At 39.5% G+C, this 23,843-nt stretch overlaps 2 protein-coding genes across 4 annotated transcripts in view; one reads left to right on the plus strand and one right to left on the minus strand.

Annotated features, from left to right (window-relative positions):
• LOC116463681 (calcium uptake protein 1, mitochondrial) overlaps positions 1–23,843 on the minus strand; it is a 263,393-nt gene that overhangs the window by 177,125 nt on the left and 62,425 nt on the right. For all 3 annotated transcript variants that reach the window (XM_032146892.2, XM_058434803.1, XM_058434804.1), the window contains exons 2-4: positions 19,965–20,126; positions 16,198–16,366; positions 4,396–4,558 (exon numbers count right to left, since the gene is read on the minus strand). In XM_032146892.2, coding sequence (XP_032002783.1) covers positions 4,396–4,558; positions 16,198–16,366; positions 19,965–20,125 — 493 coding nt within the window. In that variant the 5' untranslated portion in view covers position 20,126. The remainder of the gene's footprint in view (positions 1–4,395; positions 4,559–16,197; positions 16,367–19,964; positions 20,127–23,843) is intronic.
• Positions 13,575–13,794, plus strand: LOC116463684 (cytochrome c oxidase subunit 7C, mitochondrial-like). The gene is given in 2 exon segments (XM_058434805.1): positions 13,575–13,622; positions 13,624–13,794. Coding segments are annotated over 2 exon segments (219 nt in total).

The following is a 23,843-nucleotide window of genomic DNA, read 5'->3' on the forward strand; positions in this document are numbered from 1 at the left end:
ATTATTATTATTGAGACAGAGTCTCACACTGTCGCCCAGGCTGGAGTACAGTGGCATGATCATAGCCCACTGTAACCTCAAACTCCTGGGTTCAAGTGATCCCTCCACCTAAGCCTCCCAAGTAGCTGAGACTATAGGCACAAGCCACCACGCTGGTCTAATTTTTTTTTTTTTTTTTTTTTTTGAGACAGAGTCTTGCTCTGTTGCCCAGGCTGGAGTGCAGTGGTGCAATCCCGGCTCACTGCAAGCTCCACCTCCTGGGTTCACGCCAGTCTCCTGCCTCAGCCTCCTGAGTAGCTGGGACCACAGGCACTCGCCACCATGCCCAGCTAATTTTTTTGAATTTTTAGTAGAGACGGGATTTCACCATGTTAGCCAGGATGGTCTCGATCTCCTGACCTCGTGATCTGCCCGCGTCAGCCTCCCAAAGTGCTGGGATTACAGGCGTGAGCCACCACACCCGGCCTCGGCTAATTTTTTTACTTTTATTTTTATAGAGACAGGGTCTCACTATGTTACTCAAGCTGGTTTTGAACTCCTGGCCTCAAGTGATCCTCCTGCCATAGCCTCCCAAAGTGCTAGGATTACAGGTTTAAGCCACAGTACCCAGCCAATGCTCTGAATTAAAAGCTCAATGCAATTAATGAGAAGTTTTATATACCTTTAATTTCTTTCTAATTATAAAAGATTATGAGGGCAGGACTTTTTGTCCATTTTATTACTGTATTTCTTGCACCTGGAATGTTCTCTAACTCATCACTATCAATCAATACATGTTGAATGAATATATACACACACACATATATATATAAAGTCTATTAGAAAATAAACGTACAAAGAAGAATAAAATAATTTCCGGTAATAAGTTACTTTCTATGTATTTTACATATGGGTGAAGCACAAAGGATAGAGAAACATGTTAAACAACACCTTATGGATGCAATCAGTAAAATCCAGCATGTGGGAAATTCTATAATACAAATGACCTACATTCCTTCACAAATAAATGGTGTCTAGTTTCGTTTCCTTAAAAGCAAGGTATCAGTGTGGAAGGACTAAGAAAAGTGAAACAGGTCAGTAGAAAAAGCCAATTCAAGGGTATGTTATTAAGTTGACTACCACTGTAGACAACCAGAGCTCAACTCCCCTTGGCCCATCTGAGAAATCATGTAGTTTGTATATCAGAATTGATCATCCAAGACAATGGAGAAGAGGGTATCCACCAATTCTCAGCAGTAAGTGTTAATGCCTTTGTATCTCCAAATGTGTGCATGTGCCAACATGGTTGAGTGTGCTCGTACAGGTGTCCCATGCTATAGCAGCAGAGATGCCCTATAGGAGAAAGCAACAGATACACAACATAGCTGAGGTTTCATCCTGTCAGGCTGCAACACTGTACAACTAACTGCTGCAGCAGCAACCTGAGAAAAAAGGTGGACTGAGAAATGTGAGGCAAGGCATAAAATATGTCTCACATAAATGTCAATAAAAAAACATGAAAGCGAAAAAAACGGTAGATAAAAGACTGAAGAGACATATCAATTAAATGCAGTGTAGAGGTTGGTTTAAACAAACCAACTGTAACAGTTATTTTTAGATAGGAAAATTTGAACAGTGCCTGGATATTTGCTATTAAGGAATAACTGCTGTTTTTAATTGCAATACTTAAAAAGTATTATTGTTTTTAAAGTTCTTATATTTTAGAGACACACGCAAAAGTATTTACAGGTTGCACTGCATGTCTTGAATTGGCTTTAAGACAATCTGGGGTGAGGAAAGGAAGTAAAAGAGGTTATAGATGAAACAAGATTGGCCATGTGTTATAATTGTTGAAGCTAAGTGATGTGTACATATGGGTTGATTATATTTTCCACTTTTCATGTTTGAAAATTTCCGCAACCAAAAATTGTATTTTTTCTCTCTCTCTCTCTTTCTGAGACAGAGTCTCACTCTATCACCCAGGCTAGAGTGCAGTGGCACAATCTTGGCTCACTGCAACCTCCGCCTCCTGGGTTCAAGCAATTCTCCTGCCTCAGCCTCCCGAGTAGCTGGGATTACAGGTGTGCACCACCATACCCAGCTAATTTTTGTATTTTTATTAGAGACAGGGTTTTGCCATGTTGGCCAGGCTGGTCTCTAACGCCTAACCTCAAGAGATCTGCCTGCCTCAGCCTCCCAAAGTGCTGGGATTACAGACATGAGCTACTGCACCTGGCCAACAACCAAAAATTTTAAATAGCAAATTTCATACATTTTGGAGGGGTGATGGTTCTATATACTTTTTATTTGACCTAGAGGTATGTGAATGTTAATAATGTGGGCAAAATATTATGAACTTTCTGGTTAGAAAATGACATAAATGTTTTTGGTTCCCTAAGCTCACTTTGTTATTTCATGTGTCTGGTTTTTTTTTTGAGACAGGGTCTGGCTCTATTGCCCAGGCTGGAGTGCAGTGTTGTCATCTCGGCACACTGTGACATCCACCTCCCAGGCTCAAGCCATCCTCCCACCTCTGCCTCCCAAGTAGCTGGGACTACAGGCACGCACCACCGTGCCTGGCTAATTTTTTTATTTTTCGTAGAGATGGGGTTTCGCCATGTTGCCCAGGCTGGTCCTCAACTCCTGAGCTCAAATAATCCGTCTGTGTCGGCTTCCCAAAGTGTTGAGATTACAGGCATGAGCCACAGTGCCTGGCCCATCTGTCTGTATTTTTGACCACATAATTTACTCACTCTGAATGATGCCTTTTCTTTCTCCTCTATATAATGAGCTATTATTCATTTTTCAAAACCCAATCAAATAGCACTCCATTTAGGATGTCTTCCTATATACTCTCTAAAGAATTGGTTTCTTAGCCGGGTGCAGTGGGTCACGCCTGTAATCTCATCACTTTGGGAGGCTGAGGCAGATGGATCACCTGAGGTCAGGGGTTTGAGATCAGCCTGGCCAACATGGTCGGACCCCATCTCTACTAAAAAATACAAAATGAGCTGGGCATGGTGGCACATGCCTGTAATCCCAGCTACTAAGGAGGCAAGGCTGGAGAATCGCTTGAACCCAGGAGGTGGAGATTGCAGTGAGCTGAGATTGCGCCATTGTATTCCAGCCTGGGTGACAAGAGTGAAACTCCATCTCAAAAAAAAAAAAAAAAAAAAAAAAGAATTAGTTTCTTTATATCCTACTCCTATACCATATACAGTCATGTGCTGCTTAATGATGTTTTGGTCAACAAAGGACTGAATATACAGTGGTGGTCCCATAAGAGTATAATTGAGCTAAGAAGTCATGTTGCCTAGTGACTTTGTACCAATAATAACATCGTAGTACAACTATTTTATTTTTAAAATAAATTTAGTATAGTCTAAGTGTACAACGTTTATAAAGTCTACAGGTGCACTATTTTCCATCTTTTATACTATATTTTTACTATATCTTTTCTATGTTTAGATATGTTTGGATATACAATTACTTACCATCGTGTTACAGTTGCCTACTGTATTCAGTACAGTAATATGCCATACAGGTTTATAGCCTAGGAACAATAGGCTATACCATATAGTCTAGATGTGTAGTAGGTTATACCACCTAGATTTGCATTAAGTACTCCATGATGTTTGCACAATAATGAAATCACCTAAGGACACATTACTCAGAACATATCCTCATCATTAAGTGGCCCATGACGGTACAATCAATTCTTGCTATTTGTGGTTATGTTCTATACAGTCACTGTGGACAATGAATTAGTGAATATCAACCTATTGCTCTTGGGGAAATTCAGGGTTAAGCTCCTTTGAGACTATGGTCACAACATTTTCATAACCAATCAATATATAACTTTGTTTTATGTGTGTGAAAGTTAGAATATTGATTAGATCATTCTTCTTTTTAAACATAGGTGTTTATAACTATAAATTTCCCTCTGAGCACTGCTTTTGTGGTACTGCATAAGTTTTGGGAGGTTCTGTATTCCTTTTCATTCAACTGAAAGCATTTTTTAATTTCCTTTGTGATTATTTATTTGATCCATTGGTTGTTTAAAAGTGTGTTAATTTCATACTTTATAAGTTTTCTGGTTTTCCTCACTAAAGAGTGACTTGACAGCAGTTATATGTGTAATGTACTGCCTTCAAGAACATTCTAATTACAGGCAGTGAATCTCAACCAGACGGGGACAATCTCCTCAACCTCTTACCCTGGTTACAGATTGCCACATTAGACTGCAGGCTTCTCTTTTGTACTCCTAAAGCCTAGCACAATGCCTGATATTCAATAGCCACACTGTTCATATCATTATTACAAGGACCTGTAAGATTTCAGTACTATGTAGAAAGAGACAAAGTAGCTTATAACAAAATAAATATCACAGTCTTATATTTCACTTTAGCAACTTACGTTCTGGTTGTTTTTCATTGGGTGTTATGGATCGCACAAAATCTTCTGGTGTCATAAACACTTCTGCTTCACCAGGCTCACTGATGACTTTCAAGGTGGCAAAATATCGGAAGATTTTGTCTGGCGTGGAGTAGGCTCGAATCCTATTCTCATATTCCATCACCTAAAGTTAGAAATTTAGAAAGTGTTGCTATATTAAGCAATGCTCATATGCTCATATATTCTTATCACTGCTCATCAATTCTCATATATTTTCCATCTTATTTTGGGAAGAAATTCTATCTTTTTTTCTATACTTAGTTTTTTAATATTACAAATGAATACCAAAAACTTTTAATATTCTTGGAATTTTTTATTTCTTGCAATATACCATTCATATTCCAGTTGAGGCAATCCTCATGTAACTTTTGTTTAAAACTTTTTTTGAAGAATTTTCTAATGTTTTAAATCACTGAAGGCTAGCAAAATTTTTAAATGTCATAAGAAATTTCAGAAGATTTCAGTAATAGGGTACAATGCCATATATATGCCAACCTATAGGTTCTCAAATACCAAGTCTTTTTTTCTATTTTTTACAATCCTTCCCAGAAGAATTTTTTTAACATTCTCTTTTTTAAAAATGATCTTTATTTTTGTAGAGGAAGGGTCTCGCCACATTGTCCAGGCTGGCCTCAAACTCCTGGGCTCAAGTGATCCTTCCGCCATGGCCTCCGAAAGTGCTGGGATTACAGGAAGTAGCCATTGCACCTGGCCTGAATACCAAGTTTTTACAAAGGGATTGATTTTACAGTTTCTACTTCTATGCAATTTCCTAATTCCTAAAACAAAACAGACTTTAGATTTCATAGGTTTCAAAAGCTAGTAGGTCTTCAAAGACATTCAATGATGGCATAGAAAAATAAAATTACATATCATGGAAACTCAATTATTAACAGGTCTGAAGCAACAGACTTTTGATTATAAAATTAAGCAAACTGCCAGAGATCCTTTACATATGGCATATTTAGAAAGCAGCAAAGTTGGGAATCACACAAGCAAGTGTTGGAATAGCAACAAAATCAAGTATGGCATATATTTAACTAAAAGGCTGTCTAGTTAATATGAAAGTTCATTCCCTTATCTGGTATACAAGCCCCCATTCTGTACATGGAACATACAAAATACTACACCAGCCACATAATATTTTAGTGAAAATAATTTATCTCATACCTGAATTTTACACGTTGAAATAGCCAACAATAAATAATATCTTAAAAATAACTGGCTAGAAAATGTGTCAAGGCAATAAAACCTATAATCTCATCAGTTTCATGTCCATAAAGCAATTTACCAATGTTAAGAAAAACTTTATTGATGTTTTATTTTATTTTATTTATTTATTTTTTTGAGATGGAGTTTTGTTCTTGTTGCCCAGGCTGGAGTGCAATGATGTGATCTCGGCTCACTGCAACCTTCACCTCTGAGTTCAATCAATTCTCTTGCCTCAGCCTCCCAAGTAGCTTGGATTACAGGTGCTGGCCACCACGCCCGGCTAATTTTTTGTATTTTTACTAGAGATGGTTTCACCATGTTAGCCAGGCTGGTCTCGAACGCCTGACCTCAAGTGATCCACCTGCCTGGGCCTCCCAAAGTGCTGGGATTACAGGCGTGAGCCACCACGCCCAGCCTTTATTGATATTTTAAATTTGCCACATTAACATGGCAATTACTATAACTGTCAGTCCTGGCTAGATGTCACTTTGAAGTCACTGGCAGCAGCTGTTTAACAAGGCTCTTAATTCCACTACCACATGTGATTTTAGCAACTGAGAAAAGACTGCAAATTTGTAACCACATATGATAGGAATTTTTTCAATGCTAACTTGTGACACAATCTGAATAGATTTCACAGGAGACTTTATCAAAAGATTGCGCATGTGGCAAACACAGTAAAGAGTTTTGCAACCTCTCAGCAGCCTTCAGACGTAGCTACAAGTTTTAAAGGCATTTTATATTACACAACAACTGTCTGCTGGGAAATAATGGCTACAAAAGAAATCTTTCTTCTTTTTTTTTTTTTTTTTTGAGACAGAGTCTCGCTCTGTCACCCAGGCTGGAGTGCGGTGGTATAATCTTGGCTCACTGCAAGCTCTACCTCCCGGGTTCACGCCATTCTCCTGCTTCAGCCTCCCTAGTAGCTGGGACTACAGGTGCCCGCCACCACGCCCGGCTAATTTTTTGTATTTTTAGTAGAGGCGGGGTTTCACCGTGTTAGCCAGGATGGTCTTGATCTCCAGACCTCATGATCCGCCTGCCTCGGCCTCCCAAAGTGCTGGGATTACAGGCGTGAGCCACTGAGCCCGGCCAGAAATACTTTTCTTTAGGCCATCTGTATTTTTATTCTTCCTCTGAACAACAACAACAAAAAAGAAACCATTTGGAATGTTTGGGGTATATGAGCAGCAATTACTACCAATGAGGACTTTGTGACTTTGTGAATTAAAAATTTAAGTCAATCATATACATAAAGGTAGAAAAATAAGAACTTAAAAATCAAGAATTTAAGACAAAACCAGATTCGTTTTTTAAATAATAGATCAAAGAAAGTAACAGACTTAGTATACTCCCACATTGGTAGAATTTAGTATAGACCTATTGTATGGTATATATTTTGCTTTTTTTCCACTTAGCATTGTATCTTAGCCTGGTTAAAAGAACAACAAACTATCATATAAAGAGTTCAGAATATAGCATCCAAGATAATAAAGGCTTGAAAGCAGAGATATATAGAAAACTGTTGAAGGATTTTGGGATGTTTAGCCTGAGAAAAGATATACTAAGAGAATTATGATGGTTCATTCAGTCATATACCTTATAAGACTTTCTTGAGCATTATTAAGACATCTGTCTTCAATAACACTGCTAGACTTAATTGGATCAAAATTTGGGCATTATTTTTCCTATATGAACTGCATCAACGAGTAGCCAAAGAGAATTTATAACCAAATAGTAGATGACGGATAGTGTCTGTTTATAAAATATTCCAATTAATAAATGAAAAAGATTTGATAAAATTAGAATATCATTTTGCAACTTCAATGAATTAACAGATATAGGCAATGAACATCAATAACTGTTAATACTGCAAAAAAAAAAAAGCAACTAGACATTAGGTGTCTTATGATAAAATAACATAATATCACCACTAATCTTGCTGCAGGGATCAAAACCTGAGTCTGATCGAGCCTCAGAATCCAGATGCCAATATTTAGGTAATATAGAGAAAAGAGAAACATGCTGAATTGCACTGAGAATAAGCATCGGTAAAACCTAGGCTCTAGGAAACTTTATGGGCTAAATGGCCTGCATTCTGTCACTTGTAGATTAAGAGGCTTTAAAGATATATCATCAAACAAAATAAGCAAGATTAAACTATATGTCTAGGAATAAACATTGGAGTAAAAAACTATGAAGAACAAAAAGAAATGGTTACTGTAAAAATCATTTTAGGTTTCCTATATCTGTGTAAAACAACAGTAAAACAATTATTTTTTTTCAAATACAGACATTGGCCTGTTAGCCTTGTCTGTAATCCCAGCACTTCGAGGGTGCCGTGGCTCATGCCTGCAATCCCAGCACTTCGGGAAGTCAAGGCGGGTGGATCACTTGAGGTCAGGAGTTCGAGACCAGCCCAGCCAACATGGTGAAACCCCATCTCTAGTAAAAATACAAAAATTAGGTAGTTGTGGTGGTGCACACCTGTAATCCCAGCTACTGGGGAGGCTGAGGCAGGAGAATCTCTTGAATCTGGGAGGCAGAGGTTGCAGTGAGCCAAGATCGTGCCACTGGACTCCAGCCTGGGTGATAGAGAGAGACTCTATCTCGAAACAAAACAAAACATACAAAAAAACCCCAAAACAAACAAACAAACAAAAAAACAGACATTCTATGTGATGCTGAACAATAAAACTAGACTCGTGAGGAAGAACTCTGAATAGTATTTCAAAATGAAGCAAATAATTCCCCAGCAAGGGAAAGATGAAGAAGAACATGAAGATCATTATCATAATTATTTCCCCTAAGAAAGAGGGGCTATGAGGATCATTGTAAAATCTTGTGTTTACAAAATGCTGTCATCTTTTACTGTTACTTAACTTCACAAACAAAACAAAACAAAACAAAAAAGCAGGCCAACCAATAAAAAGTAAGCCCCAGCTTGAGACTTCAGTTTTAGAAAGGAAAAGTACATTGTTATAACTATACAAAAAAAATCTTAAGGAAGAAAAATGTTAATTTTTTCTGTGATTTGACAACTTTAAGTGATATGGACAGTGGTGAATGTCACCACTCCTCCATATTTAATGGCAGAAGCAAGGGGAAAGGAATATAAAAAGAATGAGTCTACCCAAGTTGGTAGTACTGACTGTGATGAGTACCTCACTCACTCAAACAACGCTTTAAAACTACTCCTGGGCTTGCTCCTTGAATGACACCACACACAGTTAATAGATGGTCCAAGAGGAGTTACACTGCTCCCATCATCAACCACATTCCTGCAAAGGATTACCTATCTTTTGGCCATGGATGGAAGATTAGATGAGATGAGCAACTGATGCCTCTACTTGCATGGTAGTCCATATCACCACCACAGGCCTCTGTTTCAAAGGCCTGTATTTAATTGTCTGTTTCAGTTGGGTTACAAATTAAATAAGAGGAGAGGATAGGGGAAGAATGGGCTCTTTCTATTGTTAAAAGGGACATATTTTCCCTTGGTCCTGATACCAGTTTTATGGCTTAATTTTGGTAGCATGCCCAAGGAAAACCATGGAAATAATGTCTTGAGCCCAAGATAATGTAAGTGACAGTAAATCCCTGTGGACCCTGATGTCAGAAATAATGCATAGGCATGGGATGCACACTGAGGCCACACCTGGAAAAGGTAGAAGGCAGAAAGGTTTTGTAAATATATCATGTGGCCGGCACACTCTCTCTCAAGAGGTGACATAACCTAATCTGTAACCTAACAGTTGTCCTCCATTTTCGAGACTCCCTCTCCTTTTGCTAGTCAATTTTTGGCCATCCTTAATAATGAACATCTGTCATAGGATGACCTCTTAAGGTTCTATGCAATTCCAAGTTCTACGACACTCATCTCAGAAAGTAAATTAATAAAGTAAATTAATTTTTGGCAGTAATAGTAATAATATACATAAGTTCCAACATTAACATTCTTTTTTTTTTTTTTTCTTTTGAGACAGAGTTTCACTCTTATTGCCCAGGCTGCGGTATAATGGCACGATCTCAGCGCACTGCAACCTCCGCTTCCCAGGTTCAAGTGATTCTCACGCCTCGGCCACCCAAGTAGCTAGGATTACAGGCATGTGCTACCATGCCCAGCTAATTTTGTATTTTTAGTAGAGATGGGATTTCACAGGTTGGTCAGGCTGATCTCAAACTCCTGAGCTCAGGTGATCCACCCACCTCGGCCTCCCATAGTGCTGGGATTACACGTGTGAGCCACCGCATCCAGCCCCATATTAACGTTCTTAACTGTTGGTCAAAATAAGTCCCCAAATTACTAAATAATATATTTTTTCATTTGTTGTATCTTACTGATGGTAAAAGCATGTCTGTAAAAATTTCTTCTCCAACATATTTTGCCCATGTTGAAAAAATTTGGCCGGGTGTGGCAGCTCTCGCCTGTAATCCCAGCACTTTGGGAGGCAAGGTAGGTGGATCACCTGAGGTCAGGAGTTCGAGACCAGCCTGGCCAACATGGTGAAACCCAGTCTCTACTAAAAATACAAAAATTAGCCAGGCATAGTGGCGGATATGTGTAATTCCAGCTACTTGGGAGGCTGAGGCAGGGAGAATCACTTGAACCCAGGAGGCGGAGGATGCAGTGAGCAGAGATCACACCACTGCACTCCAGCCTGGGTGACAGAGCAAGACTCCATCCCCCCCAAAAAAAAAGAAAAAGAAAAATCTCTATGGCCTTGATTCTTGGCCTTTCTTTTAAAACAAGCATATTAGTTAGGGTAGGTTAAAATGCTATTACAAGTACACCTCAAAATACAATATCTCCAATAAAATGAAATTGTCTTTCTCACTAAGATACAATCCACAGTGCACATTCCTGGTTGGCAGGAATTGATAAGTTCCTTCATGTACTCAAGCTCAAGGCAGCCAACATATGGCTTCCAAGGTCAGTTCAGCTCATTACCATTCCAGTTCTCAGGAAAAGGGGAAAGTGCATTGAAAAACCCTGTGGGGGCTTTAGGAGCTAGGCCCAGAAGTGGCTCAAATCACTCAGGAGCCAGGCCTAGACGTGGTTCAAATTACTTCCATTCACTGGACAACTAGCAATCTCCACCACAGTGGGATACAGTGAAAAATCAAGGCTCAAGATCACATTTAGAAATCCTAAGATCACTGAAATGACACGACAATAACTGACCAAGGTTAAACCATGAACGAAGTCTTGTGACCAGAAGACATAATGTTAAAAGAATGCAGTATAAGGAGCAAGAGTTTTGACGTCAGACAGACTTAAATTTTATTCCTGCCTCTATGAGTAACCAGTTGTATGATTTTAGGCAAGCTACTAAATTCCTTCACACAATAAACTATATATGTATATAAGTGAATGTCTACATACACACTCACACAAACATAGATATACATACATATATAGATGCATTCATATAAATATATACTATGGCACACAGAAAATGCTCAATAGTTTCCTTCCATTTTTCTATTCATTCTGTTGTTTGTAAATAAGTAAACTGAGTCGAGTGTCCAGCAGCAGACTACTTTCTTTAGCATTTTGTTTGGCATATATAGCACATTTTACATCTTTTAATATTCATGTTTGCCTATCAATCAATTTAAAATTACAACAAATTGAACTAAATAATTTGGCTTTTTAAAATGAAGATGCTACTAAACATAGTCTCAATCAAACAAATAGCTCAGAAACAACAATGCAGGCAAAGCTATCAGAAATATAAAAATAACAAACCAGATCTTTACTAAGCAAGAGTCTAAAAAGCAGCAACATTTTCTGTAAACGGATCCCACAATTCAAAGAGCAATTTTATATCTGAAAAGTACAGAAATGACAGTGGGATTTCAATAAACTTAGAATTTTCTGGTTTTTGAGCCTGTGCTCTAAAAATACAGAAATCATTGGTAAACCTAAAGCTGAGAAAAATTTAAAAGGCATAACCAATTCAAAAAAAAGCCACCATCTCTGTGGATCAGAGACTACATAGAAACATAATGTGGTAGGAAGAAATGAAGTTGTAGGCTTCTGGGCTTCAGTCTGAAAACAGGCAAAGCAATTAGGGGCTCATAGTACATGAGATGAAGAGCAGTAAGTGTGCAGAAAAGGAGGCATGAACCAGAGCTAAATTCATTGAATAAACCAGAAGAAGCTATGGCAGGGCTTCTCTTGACCATGAAAGGAGGGTAAAGTTTCAGTAAGCTGCTACCTAGAGAAAATGCTCATTTAGAGCATTTTCTGCAGCTTTGCCCCAGAACCTTTGCCAAACTGTTGTTGGGTTCAGTGACTGGATCTTCAATACAATGAAGCACAGAGCTATGAATATAAGGCCTACTTCTGAATAAAAAAACCTAGCCAGTGAGAGAAAGCAGCCACTCAAGCACTAAATAGGAAAAAGTAAGCAAAACAAACAAAAAGGAGCAGCAGCAGGAAGATCTCTTGAGGCCAGGAGTTTGAGACTAGCCTGGGCAAGACCCCATTCTATAAAAAATCTTTTAAAAAATTAGCTGGTTATGGAGATGCATGCCTGTAGTCCTGGCTAATAGGGCTGAGGCAGGAGAACTACCTGAGCCCAGAAGTTCGAGGCTGCAGTGAGCTTTCATCATGCCATTGCATTCCAGCTTGGGTGACAGAGCAAGACTCTGACTCTACAAATTTTATTTTTTCAAATGAGCTAGGCATGGTGGCACACACCTGTAGTCCTCTCTATTCCAGAGGCTGAGGCAGCAGAATTGCTTAAATCTGTGAGTGCGAGGCTGCAGTGGGCTATGATTGCACCACTGCACTCCAGCCTATGTGACAGAGCGAGACTCTCTCTCCAAAAAAAAGAAAAAACCCATAAAAAACAAAAAAGCAAATTTAGGATACCAGTTTACCTCTGAAGAAGATGGAAGATGGGGGAGGAAAGGGACTGAAGGGGAGTATAAAAGCAATATATTTTTAATACTCATTTCTTTTTTAAAAAACAATCTGAAGTAAATACAATACTAAAACTTGACAAAACTGACTGTTGGGTGTTTATAAAATTATAAAATTATATAAATTATAAAATTTATATAATTTTATAAACTATAGACTATATAATTTTATAAAATATAAAAACATTATTCTCTATTTTTTCTCTGAATATTTGAAATATTAAATAAAAATTAAGAGAACATAAAAGAACAAAAGTATAAATGAAAAATGAGAGGGCCAGGCACAGTGGCTCATGCCTGTAATCCTAGCACTTTGGGAGGCCAAGGTGGGAGGATTGCTTGAGCTCACAATTTTGAAACCAGCCTGGGCAACATATTGAGACCTCTACAATGAATAAAATTTTTTTTAAATAAAATTTTTAAAAAGAAAAAAGTTAAAAGAAAAAGAAAAGTGAGAATGTGAAGGACAACATGTAGAGCAGGGGTCCCCAGCCCCGGGCCGTGGACTGGTACTGGTCCAGGGCCTGTTAGGAACCAGGCTGCATAGCAGGAGGTAAGCAGCAGTGGAACATGACTGACTGAGCTCCGCCTCCTGTCAGATCAGAGGCAACATTAGATTCTCATAGGAGCATGAACCCGATTGTGAACTGCATATGCAAGAGATTTAGGTAGTGTGCATCATGAGAATCTAATGCCTGATGATCTGCAGTGGAACAGTTTCTCCTCAAACCATCCCCTCCCACTCTGTCTGCAGGAAAACTGTCTTCCACAAAACCAGTCCCTGGTGCCAAAAAGGTTGGGGACTGCTGATGTAGACATCACAGGACCAGACCAGAGGGAAAAAAATTAATGGGAAAGTGGCAAGAGAAAAATACATGATCAAAATGGAGAAGAAAAAGGGGATTATAAAATGCAGTTTAAGGAGGACTTGGTGTGGTGCTGCCATCTCTCCTGCCTTCAGTCTATGCACCTCTCACTGAACTTCCAATAGCATCATGTTGGAACAGGGCATCCAGAGGTTCACAACCTCTGTGGTCCACAGGAGGCATGAGGCACTATAAAGAGGGCTCAGGGAAGAACATGCTATTTTCAGTAGAAAATAAGTGGTGGTTACTAATTATAATGACTTTGTACTTTGGATCTGGATTTTATGCACATTTCTTTATAGTAAGACACCAACTGCTTAAGAAACACGGATGTTTAATTCATCCATGAAACAGATATGAAGAGCATTTTAAGAGGTGCAATCTCTGAAAAATAAATCAAACCCTTGAATTTACATAGGATAATAGATATGTTTTTAATAAACTTATGACATAAGCCAGGCACAGTGGCTCATGCCTATAATCCCAACACTTTGGGAGGCCAAGGTGGGTGGATCACCTGAGCTCAGGAGTTTGAGACCAGCCTGGCCAACATGGTGAAACCCCGTTTCTACTGAAAATGCAGAAGTTAGCCAGACATGGTGGCGGGCATCTGTAATCCGACCTACTCAGGAGGCTGAGGCATGAGAATCATTTGAATCCGGGAGGCGGAGGTTGCAGTGAGCCTAGATCACACCACTACGCTCCAGCCTGGGCGACAGACCGAGACTCCGTCTCAAAGTGAACAAACAAAACACAAAACTTATGGCATAAAAATGTGGTTTATTATTTCTTAAATTATAGAGAAATTCTTAACATGTCTATATAGATTATGTAAAAGAATGAATATACAAAGAATGACTGAAAAAACAGAATGAAGACAGAATAAGTGATGAAATAGATTATTAGAGATACAGAAAGACATTAAAACAATTATCCTTGAATAGGGAAAAGAGCTCTTCCTCTGAAACTTCAGTGAAAGAAATAAGAATTATTTCAAATACAGATTAGATAGATTTTGTAACTATAAGGGTTGGAATTTGAGTAAATCACACGGATAGCTTTAATTTTTTCTATGAAGTATGAGACATGCTCATCTGCTGAGCAGAAGGCAGGAGTAGAAAATGGAAGTTCAGAATAAATGTTTATTTGGGACATTTTAGCTGTATTTTGCAAAATGGAAAGTGTGACTGGCCTGTAGATGAAACTGCTGGCACAGAGTAAAGTTGTGCTTTCTTTGAATTCACTCAGGGAAAAACAATAAATAAATGTATCCTGACAGAAAAACAAGGACACTTGATAATTGACTTGTGATGCATAACTTTTGTTCAAATTCACCTCTATCAGAAATGAATCTGGGTATAGAGAAAACACATTTAATAATTTCATCTAGGCTGGGCATGGTGGCTCATGCCTATAAACCCAGCACTTTGGGAGGCCAAGGCAGGCGGATCACCTGAAGTCAGGAGTTCGAGGCCAGCCTAGCCAACATGGTGAAACTCCATCTCTACTAAAAATACAAAAATTAGCGGGGCATGGTGGTGCATGCCTGTAATCCCAGCTATTGGGAAGCTGAGGCAGGAGAATCACTTGAACCCAGGAGGCGGAGGTTACAGTGAGCCAAGATCGTGTCATTGCACTCTAGCCTGGGCAACAGAGGGAGACTCTGTCTCCAAAAATAAAAAAATAACTTCATCTAACAGATGAAACCAGACAGAAGATCCAGATTTTACAAAGAACTCTTCTTGCAAATACACGAACCACACACACACAAAACACAAAAATAACTCAAATTATCTTGTTGCATTATTAGCTATAGTTTAGCAATTGAAGGCAACTCCCTGAATTTTAACCTTGACATGCAAAATATCTAAGAAATCCATCCTTTTCATTGTTCATCACTCATGTTTGCTGAACTCAAATACCTGATATCATAGGAACTGCTGTAGTGGAATTGAAACTTCGCTGAGGCAAAGCTACATAACAGCGGGTTGTGTTAATTACATAAAATTTTTTTTTTTTTTTTTTTTTTTTGAGACTCGGTCTTGCTTTGCCATCCAGGCTGAAGTGCAGTGGCACAATCTCAGCTCACTGCAACCTCCACCTCCCGGGTTCAAGCAATTCTCCTGACTCAGCCTCCTGAGTAGCTGGGACTACAGGTGCATGCCACCATGCCAGGCTAGTTTTTGTATTTTTAGTAGAGACAGGGTTTCATCAGATTGGCCAGGTTGGTCTTGAACTTTTGACCTCAGGTGATCTGCCCACCTCTGCCTCCCAGAGTGCTGGGATTATAGGCATGAGCCACCGCGTGGGGCCTAATTACATAAAATCTTGATAGTCATTTGAAGTTTGCGCTGTCCTCAAAGTTACTTGGTCTTCTAGAAGTTCTGTTTCCAAAGAGATTTTATTCTCTCTCTACAACTTGATATCAGAAATACCACAAAGACCCAACTTAACATATATGATAACATTTAGCATCAGGAAGATCCAGAAAAAAAGAATCACCTTAGGCAGTTGAACTGAAAGAACTAAGAAAAAATATGCTAATTGTGGTTATTGGTCCTAGATCCTTTTAACTACCTCCTTTAACTTCACATTCCAAGAGTACTTTTGGCTTAGAACATGATGGAAAATAGCAAAGAAGTGATAACTGGAAAGTGAAGAGGAACCATCTGAAACATGATTAAAAAGATTGAACTGCATTATTCTACTTTAAGATATACTTCTGATCAACTTATAAGACTATGTTTCATACTTTTCTGTCTCTGAATCCAGAACGTTTCTTCTTTTTCTCTTCTGGGTGAGGCGCAAGATCTGCAGTCTTTTTCTCATGGTTACAAACATCCCCTTCATCTTTATTCTTCCCTTTATCACCAATGTCACTTTTTAGGTTGTCTACACATGGCGGAGATTCTGCATGGGCCCTGGATATGCAAAAAAGAAATCTGGATTAATCCTGAACATCCATCATACTAGACAAATAAGGAAAAAGATACAGCTTAGCAGAGCAACAGCAATGAAATTTGTCAAATATTCTACATGAAGAAGTTCCTCAAAAAATATAAAATAGAACTTCCACATGATCTCTGGTTATATATTCCAAAGAAATGAAAGTGTCTCAAATAAATATTTGCATATCCATGTTCACAGCAGCACTATGCACAATAGCTGAAAGGTGGAAACAACTCAAAAGTCCATTGGCAGATGAATAAACAAAATGTGGTATATACAGATAATGGAATATTTTTCAGCTTTAAAAGGGAAGCAAATCCTGTCACAAGCTACAACATGGATGAATCTTGAGGGCATTATGCTAACTGAAATAAACCATTCACAAAACCACAAATACTGTATGACTTCACTTACATGAGTTACCTGGAATATTTAAATTTACAGAAACAGAAAGTAGAAGGGGGGTTACCATGGGCTGAGGGAAGGGGAAGCAAGGAAGTTGCTCTTGAATGAGTAGAGTTTCAGTTTTGCAAGATGAAAACGTTCTGGCGATCTGCTTCACAATGATGTGAATACACTTTAAACTACTGAACTGCATATTTTAAAATGGTGAAGACATGTGACAGAAGCCCTCATCCACACATCTTCTCATTGAAACCAGAGACGATGAGCCCTTCCAGTACAAAAACTAAATGGACTAGACTTCCAGCCATAGAGCCCCTCCCTCCTTGTTCTTCATCTCACTCCAACTCTTCCCATTCTCATCCTCCCCTTGTCCCAACTGTAACTGAAAGGGTGGAATATCAAGGTCTTTAGAAAAAAAATGGTTAAGATGTAAGTTATGCACCTTTCACTACAATAAAAAGGAACATAAATAAAGAAGAGGGGACCAAAATAATATAATACAAGTATTTCTCTTTTAAAAAATAATATAAGTATTTCTGGTAGTTGAAGCCATTGCTGTAATGATATAATACTAAATTAATTAAATATTACAGAACTGATGAAATACAATGATGTACAAAAGAAGACTTCTGCTTACAGCCGTAATGGAGCAAACGATAACAGATCTGACTTCCCACCAGGGCAAAAATACAGAAAATGGAACAAAATATATCAAATGATTGCTTTCAGACACTGCACAGTATGCAACTCTCTAAGAAAATGGAGGCCTGGCCAGGCGTGGTGGCTCACACGTGTAATCCCAGCCCTTTGGGAGGCCGAGGTGGGTGGATCACTTGAGGTCAGGAGTTCGAGACCAGCCTGGCCAACATGGCAAAAACCCATCTCTACTAAAAATACAAAAGTTAGCCGGGTGTGGTGGTGCTTGCCTGGTCCCAGCTACTTGAGAAGCTGAGGCAGGAGAATGTCTTGAACCCAGGAGGCAGAGGTTGCAGTGAGCTGAGATTGCACCAATGCACTCCAGCCTGGGTGACAGAGTGAGACTCCATCTCAAAAAAAAAAAAAAAAAAAAAAAGAAAAGAAAAATGGAGGCCTGTAATTGCCCAGAATTTCTGTCTGAAAATATTTTCTAGACCACAAAGAGGATCCCAAGCCAAATACAGTGATCTTGCTAAATTAAAGTGACAGAGATCAAAGTTTGGAAAACCTGAGGTGCCTGGAATTGGTGAGGCAGAGGACTCGAAAGGAAATAGACACACAGAGAAAGAGCTCCAAAAATGTATACAGAACACTCTTGAGTATTAAGTCAACACTAAGCAGTGCATTCTTAGGATGAAACTACACAAAATAATTGCCAAGGAGCCACAGGCCAGTCAATTTCCAGAGCTCACAAGCAGGAAACAATCGAGCTCTACCAAGTCAGACTAGAGGAACCTCACTGAACACCCAAGGCATTTAGTAACATCCCAGAAAGATCATGCTATATTAATAGGGCTAAGTTAGCTCTAGAGGCTGGGCATGGTGGCTCACGCCTGTAATCCCAATACTTCAGGAGGTTGAGGTGGGCATGTCACTTGACCCCAGGAGTTTGAGACCAGCCTGACCAACATGGTGAAACCCTATGTCTACTAAAAATACAAAAAAAAAAAAAAAATTACCCAAAGGATTATACATCATGCTGCTATAAAGACATATGCACACGTATGTTTATTGCAGCACTATTCACAATAGCAAAGACTTGGAACCAACCCAAATGTCCAACAATGATAGACTGGATTAAGAAAACGTGGCACCTATACACCATGGAATACTATGCAGCCATAAAAAAGGATGAGTTCATGTCCTTTGTAGGGACATGGATGAAGCTGGAAACCATCATTCTCAGCAAACTATCACAAGGACAAAAAAACCAAACACTGCATGTTCTCACTCATAGGTGAGAATTGAACAATGAGTACACATGGACACGGGAAGGGGAACATCACACTCCGGGGCCTGTTGTAGGGTGGGGGGAGGGATAGCATTAGGAGATATACCTAATGTTAAATGATGAGTTACTGGGTGCAGCACACCAATATGGCATATGTATACATATGTAACTAACCTGCACATTGTGCACATGTACCCTAAAACTTAAAGTACAATAAAAAAAAAAAATTAGCCGGGCATGGTGGTGCACACCTGTAATCCCAGCCGGGCATGGTGGTGCACACCTATAATCCCAGCCAGGCATGGTGGTGTACACCTGTAATCCCAGCTACTTGAGAATTGCTTGAACCCAGAGACAGAGGTTACAGTAAGCTGAGATCATGCCACTACACTCCAGCCTGGGCAACAGAGCAAGACTCCATCTCAAAAAACAAACAAAAATGAAAAACAGAGAGTGACAGAGTCAGAAAAACAGTACCTATGTATTTTAAGAAAGAGAAGACTGTGGCTCGCTACATTTTCTCTTCTCTCCAAGGAAGTTTCCATAGTGAAAAAAATTATCAGGGACACTAAAGTACCAAGTTTCTTTAGTTAATTTCACAGGGTCACCAAATTGTGAAGTCTCAGAAAGCATTCATTTTTTTTTTTTTTTTTTTTTTTTTTTTTTTTGAGACAGTTTTTCTCTGTCACCCAGGCTGGAGTGCAGTGGCGCAAGCTTGGCTCACTGCAACCTCCACCTGCCTCCCAGGTTCAAACAATTCTCCTGCCTCAGCCTCCCAAGTAGCTGGGACTATAGGCTCACGCCACTGTGTCTGGCTATTTTTTTGTATTTTTGTAGAGATGGGTTTTTGCCATGTTGGCCAAGCTGGTCTCGAATTCCTGACCTCAAGTGATCCGACCACCTTGGGCTCCCAAAGTGCTGGGATTACAGGTGTAAGCCACCGCGCCTGGCCAGAAAGCATTCATTTTCTAAAGCTGCTATTGCTATCCCTATCCCATTATTTAAAATGTTCAGCAGAGGAGACAGGCAGACCTTGAAGCACAGTGTTCTTAAGTATTGCCTTGGCATGTTGAATTCTTTGAAACATCTTATTTCATAGACGAATATTAATAATACCAAATGATCTGGGCAAGAAATTCTGATACAGAGTTAAGCCAGAAATCAACTGCTTTCTGACAACAGAGATGACTGGAAGAATAAAAGTATATGCAAGAACAAGATGGTTGGATAACACTCACCTCTTCCACAAAAGACCAGTACTTGCAGTTACTGCAGATGCTCCCAGGAAAGCCACCATCATTAGTCTTCGCCGGATCTGGATCGGCTGTGATCCTCCATGGTACCATCGAGAACCCACAGCCAGTTCTGCCAAAGCAGAAAGTGAGTTCAGACGAAACATCCTGTGGACAATAAGTAGAAATGTCACTCTTAGCTAGTGGTAGTTACGATGACAATGATGATGATCCTACCAACATTTCTAATAAACACTAAAGTAATTGCTCTATGACAGGCACTATTCTAAACAATTTGCTTATATTATCCCATTTAATCCTCAGAATAATCTTATGAGAAAAGTACTACTTATAAACCTGATATATTAGTCAAAGTACAATTAGAAGACAGAAACCACATGATAATTTGAGTAAGAAACTTTTAATATAAAACATTATTAAGGCCAGGTATGTGGCTCATGCCTGTAATCTTAGCATTCTGAGGCCAAGGAGAGAGGATCATTTGAGCCCAGGAGTTGAAGAACGGCCTGGACAACAAAGTAGGACCCCATCTCTACCAAAAAAAATCAGCCAAGCATGGTGACATGCACCTGTAGTCCCAGCTATTCAGGGGGCTGAGGTGAGAGCACTACTTAAGCCCAGGAAGTTGAGGCGACAGTGAGCTATGATCAACAGAGCAAGATGCTGTCCAAAAAAATAAATAAAATAAATAAAAAATAAAAAATTATTACTTACAACAGGAAATTTACTACTCAGAAGTTAAAGAAATAGCAGATATAGGGAGCAGTTACTATTCTAGATCTGACACAGAGCACCAAGAAAAGACCAGTCTATAAAAGGTCTACTCTCACTCACAAGGCAGAGATCAGACTGTGTGGAGAGGGCACAGCTATGTACGTCAGAGAAACTTACTAAGGTGCCATGCCAGCAAAATGCACTAGAAAGCCACTCTCTGTGATGCCAGAACAAGTCATCTACTGGACAACTCATGCCAGTGGAATTTGTTGGGAAGCTGACCTTTGCGATGCCAGGGGAAGCCACCCATGAGGAGGCAGTTTCACTAGGAAATTGCATATGAGAGTTGCCACTGAAACTCCTTAGGAGTTGGGTGCCATTGAGTGTCCCACTAGTTCCTGCATGCTATAGAAGCAAGCCACAAAGGGCACACTAGACTCAGCAAGAAACACCCCTCCTCCAGGGTCCTTCTAGTCTCTCTACTGACAAAGTTTAACAGTAACTGGCAAGGGAAACACTTCCAGTATCACAAACGGGACAATGAAAGATGCGTTTAGAGCTGAAATGAAAAAAGACAACTGGTACCCACATTTTACAGATCTAAAATATAACTTGCTCAAGAGTACAAAGGTAGGAAGTGATGGATCTAGAATTTGAATCTAAGGAGGACTAACTCCATACTTCAATGTCTCGGAGTTAGGTGGGAAGACTTCAACCTAGGAGGGGAGACTTTGCTGCCCCTACCTTATAATGCTGATACTGCTTTGAAGTTTTTATTAAATCTTTTTCACACCCAGGTCCTTGGAAGCCCTCCTCCCTACCAGATTCTCTATAGTTCAAACTTCACTTAAAAAAAAATTCTTTTAATATTTTGTTTTAAATCTGAAACATCTGTATTAATGCATATTACTGTTCAATAAATACTTACTCTTCCATCCCCCATCCCTTAGGCAAAATTACTTTTCTACTTTTTTCTTCCCCTTCTGCATACGAATACCAGGTCATAAATTTCCTTCTCTTTAAGTTTTTGGTGTATGTCTTGCCATATGTCTTGCTCTAACCAATGGAATGTGGACCAGTTCCAGAAGTGCTTTTAGGAGGTGCTGCTGTTAGTTTTCTTGTGTTCCTGCACTCCACCGAGGGAAGACCATGTCCCAAAGAGACACTGATCCTTCAAACTGGCATCCATAATGAACAAACTTCAGCCTGGAATAAACCACTGTCAAGCCCAGCTGAGCCAGCTGAGCACAGCTGACCTGTAGAATGCTGGTGAGAAATAAATGTGTGTTACTGTAAGCCACAAAGATTTGGGTGTTGTTTGTTGCCCCATCAAAAGCCAACTAATTCAGCATCCAAGATAATTACTGGGAAGTTCTTATTCTTCTTTTTTTTTTTTTTTGAGACCGAGTCTTGCCCTATCACCCAGGCTGGAGTACAGTGGCGCAATCTCAGTCACTGCAACCTCCACCTCCCGGGTTCAAGCGATTCTCCTGTCTCAGCCTCCCAGGTAGCTGGGATTACAGGCACACGACACCATACCTGGCTAATTTTTGTTTTTTTAATAGAGACAGGGTTTCACCAAGTTGGCCAGGCTGGTCTCGAACTCTTGATCTCAAGTGATCCATCCGCCTTGGCCTCCCAAAGTGCCGGGATTACAGGCATGAACCTGTAAACCATGCCTGGTTGGGAAGTTCTTATTCAACAAAAATTTATTAAATTCATACTGTATGTACAGCCCTATGTGAGACCCAGAAAGCCAAAAACTATCTACATTCTAATTAAACAAGATAAATATAAAACACTTTTAAAACAATACATTTCTAAAATCATTCATATATATATATACTTTTTTTTTTTTTTTTAAAGATGGAGTCTCGCTCTGTTGCCCAAGCTGGAGTGTGGTGGCATGATCTCAGCTTACTGCAACCTCTGCCTCTCGGATTCAAGCATTTCTCCTGTCTCAGCCTCTCGAGTAGCTGGGACTACAGGCGCATGCCATGATGCCTGGCTAATTTTTGCATTTTTAATAGAGATGGGGTTTCATCATGTTGGTCAGGCTGGTCCCAAACTCCTGACCTCAGGTGATCTACCTGCCTCAGTTTTCCAAAGCGCTGAGATTACAGGCGTGAGCCACTGCACGCGGCCTAAAATTATATCTTGAAGTATAAAAATATTATGATAGAAATGACAGAAAACTACAAATAAAAAAGATTAAGTTGAGACTGGGTTAGTCAGCAAAAGCTTTTGTTTAGTCTTAAGCCTCAGAATGGTGTAAAATTTTGATTAAGTCAGAGAAATGTCAAGAGACACCCCCAAAACCATAGGATCATTTCAGGCACCTCCATTCAGAGAATTAATGTAAATGATTTTTTTCCCTCTAGATTATGACCTTCAGGGCTCAGTATAGTACCTCGCTGTTTTAATACACCAGATGGGCTGAGGGAAGAAGAGGCATTTCTTTACAGTTCCACTTTTTTGTAGGGGTAATTCATTCAAATGATACAAAGAATCCATGCCCTTTGATTTTTCTCAAAGCACAGTTTGCTGATTCCTAACTTTTTGTGTGTGCGTATTGAGACGGAGTCTTGCTCTGTCGCCAAGGCTGGAGTACAGTGGCATGATCTCTGCTCACTGCAACCTCTACCTCCCGGGTTCAACCAATTCTCCTGCCTCAGCCTCCCAGGTTACTGGGATTACAGACGTGTGCTACCATGCCCAGCTAATTTTATATTTTTAGTAAAGACGGGGTTTTACCATATTGGCCAGGCTGGTCTTGAACTCCTGACCTCAAGTGATCTGCCCGCCTTGGCCTCCCAAAGTGCTGGGATTACAGGTGTGAGCCACCATGCCCAGCCCACTGATTCCTAATTTAAACTACCTTGTACTTTGTACATATCTTCCTATGGCATACGTAAATTTTTCTCCCCTTGCCCCAAGGCCCAAATTATTATTTTTTTTTCACGTTGTAAACACATAGTCTAGCACAGGACTTGTTACATTATTAGTGCTTAAATACTTAACCATTTTACTTTCACATGTCTGTGTACAAACTATACAGGTACTTGCTCCTAACATTTAAGTATACTCTAAGTTCCTAATTTACTTAGAAAACTGTCTTCTATTATTTGGATTCAAGTCAGGTTAGACTAC

The sequence above is a fragment of the Hylobates moloch genome, unplaced genomic scaffold (assembly GCF_009828535.3).
Source record: "Hylobates moloch isolate HMO894 unplaced genomic scaffold, HMol_V3 SCAFFOLD_52, whole genome shotgun sequence".
Lineage (NCBI taxonomy): Eukaryota > Metazoa > Chordata > Mammalia > Primates > Hylobatidae > Hylobates > Hylobates moloch.